The sequence below is a fragment of the Platichthys flesus genome, chromosome 24 (assembly GCF_949316205.1).
Source record: "Platichthys flesus chromosome 24, fPlaFle2.1, whole genome shotgun sequence".
In the NCBI taxonomy this organism is placed as follows: domain Eukaryota; kingdom Metazoa; phylum Chordata; class Actinopteri; order Pleuronectiformes; family Pleuronectidae; genus Platichthys; species Platichthys flesus.
In genome coordinates this window covers 3276206-3287465 of record NC_084968.1, presented here as the reverse complement: position 1 = coordinate 3287465, position 11260 = coordinate 3276206, and the positions used below count along the sequence as shown (strand labels likewise).

Sequence of the window (11260 nt, the reverse complement as noted above, 5' to 3'; positions counted from 1 at the left end):
CTGCGGCCGAAGAGCCTACACTGAAAACTCATTTGAGTAGGTTGAGATTTACCGCTGTAACACTCTACATGAGATAAAGGGAAATATAGTTTTACTCCAAAGAGAATACTCTTACTCTCGCTTTCATCTTCCTGTTTTAAAAGCAGCAGAATAGTTCAGCCAATTCTTATGATAAAATGTACAAAGCGTTCAGCAATATGAAGTTATTTAAACAGAATCTAATATTCAAACAAACTTAAGCTAGAATCTAACGTAAATCTTCTCAAAATGTTCTACAAATATTTGTTCCTCGGATCGGACTTCATAGCTATGAGTTCATATCTTTCTATGTAAGACAATTTCTGTTAAGTAAATCAAAAAGAAAAAATGGATAAACCTTTTACTACTCACGACAAAATGTGGAGATACTTAGTCAAAATTTAGAAAATCTCTTACCTGATTAGGTATCTAAGTGAGTCAAAACAATAGACTGCATATAGAGCTTCCTTGGGTCTTTTGAAGGATGCTACATACATTTTAGTGTTGTTAAAGCTGGATGACATGTCTCCACTTCCTCCTGCCAGACAGAAATGAAGCCAGTGGCGAGGATTTCAAAGGAGCATTTGGTAATAAGAGTCGGTGTTGGTGCTGTAAACAACAACACCTGTCTTAATATCTGACATCGTGCTCTGTCCCATCTGCTCACACAGAGGAGGCAGGGTTTATGACCTCAGGGACCAGGGGGTGATTTGGCTCCACTTCTGGGGAACACTTAACCCAAATCCCATCAAAGTTTGGACATTTACACATGTTCCCTCTTTTGTCTGAATCGGCTTCCATGTAAACCAAACCACTAATGTACAAACAAAAAAAACTGATTTCAAGAGCCACCCGGTGTCCAATCATTAACATGACACACTGGTAATGATCTCACACCATATACCCTATATTATGGTTGTCAGATAGTTAGTTAGATATTACACAACAAAAATAAAAGTTGTTTCCAATAAAAAGGACACTGAACAAATATCCACTGTGCAGAGTGATGCAACGAGAAAACTAAAATCATGTATGTACTCAAACTCTCTGTCCTGTCCTTAAACTTCTCTCTTCAACAGCCCCGGTTGCTTTGCAGTTCCAGATTTCACACAAACAGTCTAAATGAAACGATCAATATGAACATTTGGTAGGAATTTGTATTTTCTAAGATTTTTACTAAGTGCATGAAGAATTTTCCAAATACATTCAATGATGTGTGGTTTTGATCAAAGCTGCAGAGCCAACAGTAGACAAGGAACGACTTCAATGTGCCTGTTACTGAATCAGGAGTTTTGTAGGGATGTTGGACATATAACTGTCCCCTCTGTGTAAATGGTGGCCCCTTTGTTGCCCCTGATTTAGGAAAATCATAGATCAGCCCCTGAACTTTGATATTTAAACTACCTCTTGTAGATAGTACTTTCATTGTTCTACATGTAATGGAAGATCCTGCAACTTTAACTTGAGCAAATGATCTCTGATTGTTATCTCAACTCTCAGCAGTTTGTATCTGCTTTGTCCTCTGTGCTTTCCAGCCATGTGTTTAAAATGAAATCAAGTTGGCCGTGTCTTACTCTGTCCTCCCTAGATGACAGAATACTCCCTCATTCCACCACCAACCAGAGCAGAGACACAGAGCTGGAAATGAGAAACAACCCAGTACAGATCAGAGTGTGTTCGTGAGCTGGTTCCCACTGTTCCCTGTGATCAAGGCCACAGACTGAAACACAAGGTGCACTTTAAACACGTGCTTTTCAAGTGGCTGCACATGTGAAAGGATTTTGCTCTCGCAAAGGTCGGGGAATTCCTCTTTTTGCCACATTTCCCCATGTTTTTCGAATGTAGCAGAGCAGCGCACAGCGACTGGAGGGAGGGGCTGGGAATCACAGGGCCACCTCTGGCCCCGCCGGCTGCTGTGTGGAAACAGTGTGCTTCCTCCCGCAGGCCCTTTGATCACTCTCCTTCCCCTCCCCTGCTTCCCTGCACCATGGCTGCCGCTTGTTTAGACACCGACCTCCTAAAGTCAACCCTCCCCCCCCCCCCCCGCCCCATACACACACACATACACAATCACATCAAACTCCACCCTCCTCCCAGTCCGCTGAGTCAACGCTTGTGCAGGAAGGATGCAGTTGTTTATGCAGCCCTGACTCTGTGTTGCTTGGTCAGTTGGGTGGGGGTTGAAGGTGCGGCTGCATTAACACGACAAAATTTAAAAATTTAAAAAAATTTAAAAAAATTTAAAAAATAAATTAAAGAGGGCAGGAGGAGGAGCGAGGAGGCTGGACAATCACACAGACTCAAGGAAAAGTGGAGCAGGGTGTGTGTTTGTATGTGTGTGTGTGTGACCGTGATGGTAACAATCACCTTTTCAGAAACCTGCAGTGTCTTGTGCTTATCTGATTCAACTGCCAGCAGGAGACAGAGGACAAACAGCTCTTGTCTTTCAGGTTGCATGAGTCATTGGCCGATAAATCCACACAAGATACGTCCGGGGGGAAACTTTTCAACATTGCTTCACACACAAAGTAAATAAACCAAAAGGAGACGAAGCTACAGCATAGAGTAGGACGTTTTTTTAAACATGTACAATTGTAAATCGAAAGGGAAGCCACTTTGAAGCATTTTGGGTAAAGATACAGCAGAAGTCTGTGCTGTTCCTCCACCTGCTGAACAAAAAGCTGCATCTGAAGCTGAACGCTGTTGTTGATTCGCGTGACGTGAGGAAGCACCTAAGGCTCCTCATCTCCCTGACATGGAAAACACAAGAAAACCTTTTATTTAAATTGAAATATGAACTTTATTTCACCCATACAAAATAAAAAGAATGTTAAAAGTTTACAATACAGTGTCCATGTCTATTTGGAAACATACTGAGACCGACATATAAATGGGAGCCCCGTCTCTGCTTTACATCTAAAACAATCTAAGATAAAGGAGAAAATGACTGGAGGGGTGACCAGAGGAGAAATTAAGAGGGGACGAACAACTTTAAAAACAAAGTCATGGTTCTGGATTCTTCTGATGGGCGATTCAGGGGGAATTTAATGATCGTATAAAACAATACAGGAGCTTGAAATGACTGACAGCATCAAAAACAACAATGTAAATCATTAACCAGCTGATATGGTCATCTCCAGGGCTGTGGTCGTGAACGTTTACAGTCCTCTTGATAAAAAGCATGAATTAAAAATAGAAACTAATTCAAAAAAAGCTGCGGCTTGCTAAACTATAGCAAAAATACACCTGCATCCTCGTTTATGTTACAGTTTGATAATTTAACTGACTTGTTGATGAAAAGCCCGAACAGCATTTATTCATAGCCAATCGATAATATAATATATAGAACCTGACCTTTTCCCTTCGACAACCGTGTTCACCTTCCTCAACCTTTACAAGCTCTTGTCCTGAATTCCTCTCCATTATTTGCCTTTGCACGATTATTAAAGGCTATACTTCAGGGTTTAACAACCAATTGCTGATTTATTTTCTTTGAAGCCAACCTGAGGGTTTGCATGACGACGGATACGTTCCCTTTATCATGTCTATTACAGAGGATCATGGTAGCAAGGAAAGTGCCAAAAGAAAAAGCTATGAGGCAACACAAACCACACCTATCCTGTCTGCCGGGGGCCTCATGGCGAAAACAGCGACGACTGCCATTTTTAATAGTCAAAATAGAACGACTGACTTGTTAAAAAACATCCTTGTTGAACTCTCCTCTACAATAAAATAAACCCTTTTTTTTTTTTTAAAGAAAATGAAAATTAAAACACATAATATACAACCAGTTTTCTGTTTCCTGTGGCGGAGTCTCTTTCAGCCGGCTGTCGAGAGGTTTTTTCTGCCAGCAGGCTGTGATGAAGAGTCTTTCCCTCCACTGTTTTGAGCGCCCGCCGCAACAACAACGCAAGAGATAGAAAATAAAGCTGAAAGTGTATGCGTTTGTGTTTGTGAGAATGATTGGTGGAGGAGGTGGCGAGATGGAGCTAAGAGTCATAGTCTTCATCGTCGTCGTCGTCATCCTCGTTTTTGTGCGGCGCTGGGGCTGGCGGAGGCAGTGCCACGCTCATCATGGAGGGGTGCGGGGCGAAGGCCATGGTGCCCTGGGGCTGTGCTGGTGCCATGCTGCCCGTTGAGACCGTGTCGCCCGTGTGCATGTACTGGGGGGGCGCGTCGGAGCTGTGGGGGCACAGGCAGACGTGTGAGAGATCAGGGATGTAGCATCACAAAGCACACATCATTAAACACAACCTTCTGCGGTCTGATATTATTGTAAGGTCTCAAGGCTCCCTGTTTTACACTCCATATCACTTACTTAATTATATATAGTTAGTACTAAACATTTATATATAATACAATACAAGCTTGGCTTGGTCTCTATCAACCGATCAATAAACCAAACAGTTTGTGTTTTTTGGGTACTTCCCAAAGCTGCTTTACCCCCGTCCAAACATTGCACGTATCCTAAACGTATGACTTTCTCTAAATATTACAACTTCATCCTCACAATCTCATATTCTTTTGCCTTTGAGTTGCCTTTAGGTGCCGTACCTTTGTGCAATGCTTAATGCGAAAATAGCATATTTCCATGGAAACATGTGTAGCACAATTTTTAAATGGCTCATAGAAGCAGTGGTCTTCCAGTTGCCCCACTTTCTATAGAGAAGGAATCACACATTGAGAGAAGGAATCACACATTCATCCTCTCACCAATGACAAGTCAGAGGACACAATTCACAGGGGTCTTGGTGGGGTGTGAAGAGTAGCATATGGTGGCTAATGTTAGCTAATGTAAGCTAATGTTAGGCTGACATTGCTGTGTTCCTTAAAACACTGAGCATCTTCAATGACTTGAGGACTCCTCTCTCCTTGTGCTACTGTTTGAGCTTCACAACAACCTTGAGATGGTCCCTGGAGGCCGAAGTGGCGGCAGAGTGTGACTTTAAAGACAAATGGGGATAAGTCTATTCACAGACAATTAATTGGCAACTATTTGATAAAAAAATGATCATCATTAGTCAGCTAATGGTTGCTTATTCCAGTGTCATGATAGAAAAGTAGTTATGACAGTAGCAGTTCCACTTGGCTGTGGCCACTTTTTAATATTTCAGACAATTTATCTTTAATAGGATTGACTGAAAATAAGTTTGACAGCTTAATCATGAATCTTAGATATTTCGATGCCAAAAAGAGCATCAGAAATGCCACAGATACAGCTGAAAATGGTGAGTATGCAAAACTACCAATCTAGTATATTCATTTGGCTCAGATAAAAATGCAGATTCCTTTTTTCACAAATCCCTTTTTCACCACTCTAAAACATCAGTTGTTCTGTATTAACACTGGCCAGTACAGTTTTTTTGAGCGAAATTATTTCTGGTAGTGTAGCTTTAGCAGGAGCTAGCTCGAATGTTTATTTAAAAACACCCGGGACTGTTGGGCCTTGTCAGAGGTATGCGCCCTATTAAGCGCCACTTATTTTTCCTGAATACGTCCTTAAATGTCAAGTTATGTTTGTTAAGTGTTAATGAGGTCACAAATGTTTGCTTATTCAAAATTAATGAAAATTCAATGAACATAGCCAAACAAAAGTCTCCTAATTTTCACAAGATACAGACTAGACATGCAAATACCCAAGCCCCTCTCAGGGTATGTAGCCTGAGAAGACAATTACAAAGACGCACATGGTGATGCCGATGCTTGCTGTATATGTCCAGATGTCTTGGATGCAGTTTTTTTTTACACAGTATCATAGTAACACAGGCGATCTGTGTCCCTACCTGTTGAACCTTGCTGCAGCCTGTAGATTTGTGCTGGACTGAGAGCCGTCCTCCTCGTCCCCCTCCGTCTCGCTGTCTTCAGAGTCATCCTACATCAATCACGAGGAACACAACAATGAGCCACCTCTCCACAAATCTTTCAAGCTACAGATAGTTATTGGCCTCTGGCAGATAGTTATTGGCATGCAGACGCAGCTCCCACCTCTTGTTCTGACTCGGTGCCAGACAACTTCTTGTCCTTTCCTTTGGAGCCGACCCCTCCATTCTTGCGTCCAGTTCCAGGTTTTCTACCCCTGGGAGTAAAATAAAACATTTTTAGAAAAGTTATATAACGACACATGAAGGTAATCAACTTTTAAAAAGTGGAAAGAACATTTGGAGACATCTGATTAATGGCTGTGCTAGAAGATTCTTCATAAATTTCATGATCTGTGCAGACCAGAGTAAAGGACTGCCGTTTGCTGCTGTCTGGTCTGAAAAATGGCTCACACAAGGAAAGTTATCACACATTTTTTACTTTTAAAACTGTTTGCATTCAGTAACACTTTTTAACACTAATATTTTGGGCATTAATACCCATTTTTATATTTATATATATGTGTGTGAGCATGTTATTGGTCACAAAGCACCACAGCTACACACATTTTAACATCTCATAAAACTAATTAAAAATTAGAAAGTCAATTTGCAGCATAAATCTGTGAGACAGCCAAAATGGAACATTAAAATCACTGGAGATAATTTCAAAGCAGAGAATAATGTGACCAACACTGCTGATGGAAATTCGTTTGAGCCATTTATATTCAATAGATGCTGGGACTCCACAAGCCTCATCCTCAAAGCAGAGGCGAAACATCTCAATATTAGCAGGTTGCAACCACTTTAAATTAATGTGAATCGAATCGGCCACACTGTTTAGTGGGAAGAAGAGATCTTGCTAATTTATGTTGGGTGTGATTCTCTGCCAGACTCTCTGCTTCAATTTAGCAGCAATGGGGATGTTTGATTTGACAGTCAATACTGCTCTCGTTTGTCTACAATCCTCAGTAATTAGTTCTCGCTCTGTGAAGATGAATAAAAGTGCTCTTTTTCTTTTCTTATTTTCTTTAGTTAGTCTTGTGTAAGAAAATAAACTGGAAAAAGTTAAAAGGTAAGAGTGCACAGATGACTAACAATACTTGTATCAATGTCCTTTTCCAGGAGGAGCAGCAGAAGCAGGAAGAGGTAACTGGCTTTGAATGCATGTAAAGATGGCTCTCCTGTTTGGGATTCATTACTTTGTATTGTAATAGTTTGGGTGAATGAACTTATCAGAGAAGACAGAATGATAAATTGATTAATCAAGTGATAAAACAGGTTAATAAGTCAAACTTAGCAGTATAGAGATACAGTGACTGTGTATGGAACATGAAGATCTTAGTAGTATCCACTTTGCGGGGTAGTCACGTGTGTGTGTGGCGTCTAGTTATAACATGGAGATTTGCTTCCTTATGGCGACAAAACTCAAGTCCTCACTACGTCGATTTATCTTAGGAAGCCTCTGAAACGACCTCTGTAGGCTGTCCAGAGAGTTGGGTCCAGACTTTCTGAGGAGGTTGCCTTTCACAGGTGCACAACACAGCAGGAGATTCTCTGCTCAGACACAACAACACTGAAATCCTCAGAGGATTTAGTCGGGGGGGGGGGGGGGGGGGGCTATAGGATATCTGCGTCAGCTCAACAAAAGCTTTCTTGACATCTTTGTCAGTGTCTTCCAAATGTATGGCAACGGTTTTTCAAGATATTTGTTTTCTTTTAGTTTCTTTCATTTTTGCTTCTGTCGTGAGTCAGAAATGTTTTCAGCACACCCCTCCCTCGCGGTGAGTCCTGTGGAGGATCTTGTGCCGTGCTCTAACAACGGCTAATCTGCACTTTCTGTGGACTCTTTCTATAGTTGGGGACTGGCCAGACAGAGTGTGCAGGCTCTTTCTCTCGGACATTTGTGTTCTCACATAAAGCCCCTCCAGAGAAAATCTTTAGGATCTGCAGAGTTCAGTGCATGTCTGTAAGCAGCTTTAATGAGAGGCAAGGCATGGGCACTTTGGGAGCCATGGCTATTAAAAAGTACAGTTTATATCCTTTGTAAAAAACGGAATTGAGTAATTAATAAGCCCATCATAACAAATTATTTTTGTATATTAAAATAAGGTTTTTTACGGGACCAATGAAAGACTTGGAGCAGTGGGAGCTCCAGCCTTTTACTCAATTTCCCATGGCTCGCATGGTCTCTCGTCCAACTGTAAAATGAAACGAACGCTGCAAATGTTAACATGACCTTACAAATAGCTTAAATAAGGGTTTCTAAATGTGAGTGTTAGTGTGTGTGTGAGAGAGAGAGATACCTGCGGGAAACTTTTTCTCCTCCCCCCTCAGTGTGGTTCTCTTCCCCCTCGCCCTGCATGTCTGGCACTGTTGCCACCAGGTCTTTCAGGAAATCAAACTGTTGCTCCAGTTCAATACACTGTTTTCTGTGAACAACACAAGCACACACTGTTCAGTCAGACCTCTGCCTTCTCTACTCTGCTGACACATTCAGTCAGCAAAATATCCGCCTCATATCTATTTGAAAAGGCAATCAAATTAAATATTCATTACAGCAACTTGAATGAGTAATAATACTATCATCTCACTCTTGCCCATAAATACTTTCAGATAAAGCACAGGAGATTTGATGTGGCAGTTTGTTGCAAATCCACTCAGCAGCACTAGTTGAATAGGCCTGATCTAAGGCTACATCCACACTTCTGATTCTCAATTAACACTAATACGTCACTTCTGATACATTGACATGTGATCTCCACAGTTTTTCAGCCCATTAAACTGAGAATTTTGAGAACTGAGAACAGTTAGAAAACTCTGAGGTTCTCTTTTATTTTGGTCCAGTTTAAGACATTATACATAGCGGGTTCCATATGAACTGGCTATAACAACTATAACAACAAATTTCATTAGTATAAGCTAAATTACATGATTAACATAATTTTATGAACTTTTTAAGGACAGTCACATTCACTACTGTCTGATGAGTTGTGTGAAAGTTTCTGAGAGGCAACATGAGGGAGACCACTTTTCAGCAGAAGCACTGGGAACACATACAGCACATTATATGTCAGACATAGTCTCAAAGATAACTAAAAAAGATCCGGCAACATTTCTGATATCACGCCAACAGAGTTTCATGTTTGTTTTGACAAATAAAACATTGTGTGTCACTCAGTGTCGAGGGATTATATTGCTGCTCCAGGGCACGGTCACACATAAACAAATGCATGCAAATATCATGGATCAAAGTTCACCAAAGTTGAACTCCACATGAAGCCTTCATGTGGATTTTCTCTGCCACAGGAAGCAAATATATTTTCACCCCTCGCTTGTACAGATTGGAAGTGAAGCGGAGGGGAAGGTTTGTTACGTGTGTATGTGTGGCGCTCACTCTCTGCTTCTTCTTCTTATCTGGTGTTTATTGGCAGTAGGCAAACCTGATTAAAAGGTGCATTTTGCCACCAGGTGGACTAGAGTTGGTGCAGCCTCGGTTTCAGTCTACTCAGGAGCTTCTACCGAAACCTAGAGAAGCATCTAGCAATTAAATTGGGGATACTGGTCCAGTATTTAGCTTAATTCTAAACTGGATTGAGATTTTGTACAGTCGCCTCAAAGGGCGTTTTGCCCTTGTGATGCTTTAACTGCAATGTTTTCTATGTGTAATATGGCACCTAAAAATATGTGTAAAAAGGAAATAAAGACATAGCACATATTCAGCTACATGCATCCAAAATTCATAACACAACTTTAGCGTAATATCCTATAATTATCCAACAACGTGAATTCACCAGGGAAAGACACACAACTACAGAAGTATAGAGACTTACAGATGTGACGTTGTCATCGTCTTTGCGTTCCTAGACTGGGTGACTTGACAGGCCTTCGTAAGCAACGATTCCAAAAAAAGCTCCAGGGCTCTCGCTGACGTCTACGTTAAGGAAAGTGTGATGCAGCAGATCTGTGTCCATCATTAAAATAAAAAAAATTTAACTTACACGGCCTGGCTTGCACTGACGCTGCATTGAGGCTGAAAACGTTCACAACTTATGATGATGAAAGACATGAACAGGCTGACTGCAACACAATAATGACAATGAAAAATATCACTTAGAATTGCTTATGCCTGTTATTTGAAATAATGTTATAGAGTGCATATCCATATATTTGCCAGATGGGGTGACTTATGCTTTGTCAATCATCAGTTAATATATTAATATATAATATTAAAAATGCCGATCATATGCTACAAAAGCAAAAAGTGATGTAATTCTAAAACAACAACATAAGTTCAATTTTCTCTTTCAATTATTTCAATTGATCGAATATGTCAGCTTCAAGTCAAACAATTGCTTTCAGAGCCCTGGAATGAATGAATGAATGAATGAATGAATGAATGAATTAATTAATGAATTCGGAACGCATAACACACACAACACATTCACACCACTTGTACTGATGATCACAGACGATCCAGACCGCGGATCTGTGGGAAATTTGTCATGAAGGATACAAATTATAACGGGGACTGCTGCAGCCACCTTTCCTATTTCTTCATCTGTCTGCATAATCTTCTTAATCCTCGCCTGTAATGACAAATGGGTTGGACTGTTTAGTGTGGGTACACAAGGAGTCAATACAGGGGAATACGGTGACACCACAAAGCTTTACCGTTATAGTTCTAAACAGACTCAAAGCAACTTTCTCACCCCAAACCCTTTCATGAAAATGTTAGCAATATACAATACAGAAAGTTTGAGTTTAGACCATTAGTGGTATTCCACTGCCTGCACGTTTAAAACCATTAACTCCCGTCGTGTTGATCACATCTACTGTGGCAGGTGCCCTGTTGATGTATTGCTCACTGTGCGGCTCCTACAGAAAACAGCTGATTTACTCCGATACCCCTAACCCCTCACCCCTCAGTTTCACTTAGCATGCCATGCTAAAAACAACGTTAATTAGTGGGGTCGCTAGCTAGCTAACGTAGCGCACATTTAATGAATAGTTGTAAACACTGGGGAGCAAATAAAGCCAGCGACGGTCCTTACATGACGTCTCAATAGCACAATTTACATTTTAGTCGTAAAGTTCTTGTGTTTACTAGCTGACCTCTTAGCCCCACAGGCAGGAACACAGGCCAAATCCTACTCAAGCTAGCTAGAGGATAATTTAGCAGTATTCACACCAGTTTGCTAACGCGAGCTAATCTTTACGCCGGTTCGGCGAAGTTCAGACTTACCGGGGGGAATCTGGCGTTGTATTTCTTCTTTTTGCTGGGCATATTTGGATCGCGTGGGAGACCGACCTGAAATAAAACGCACTATACTCTGGATTTTTACTCTATATCATGTGTAAATCGCCTCCTCCGTGCACACACA

The 11260-nt window shown here is 41.0% G+C and overlaps 1 protein-coding gene across 2 annotated transcripts; it reads right to left on the bottom strand.

The window, feature by feature from the left end:
* Window positions 1-2804: 2804 nt before the first annotated feature.
* On the bottom strand, window positions 2805-11257 carry drap1 (DR1-associated protein 1 (negative cofactor 2 alpha)). Of its 2 annotated transcripts, none has more exons than XM_062383911.1 (7): window positions 11122-11257; window positions 10393-10465; window positions 9710-9803; window positions 8183-8308; window positions 6004-6094; window positions 5802-5890; window positions 2805-4200 (listed from the first exon to the last, which is right to left on the bottom strand). In XM_062383911.1, exons 1-7 carry the CDS (start codon window positions 11161-11163, stop codon window positions 4008-4010), a joined length of 708 nt encoding a protein of 235 aa, XP_062239895.1. In that variant the 5' UTR covers window positions 11164-11257; the 3' UTR covers window positions 2805-4007. The 2 variants fall into 2 exon arrangements, with proteins under 2 accessions (XP_062239895.1, XP_062239896.1); XM_062383912.1 differs by lacking the exon at window positions 2805-4200 and adding an exon at window positions 4234-4677.
* Between the last annotated feature and the right edge of the window lie 3 nt (window positions 11258-11260).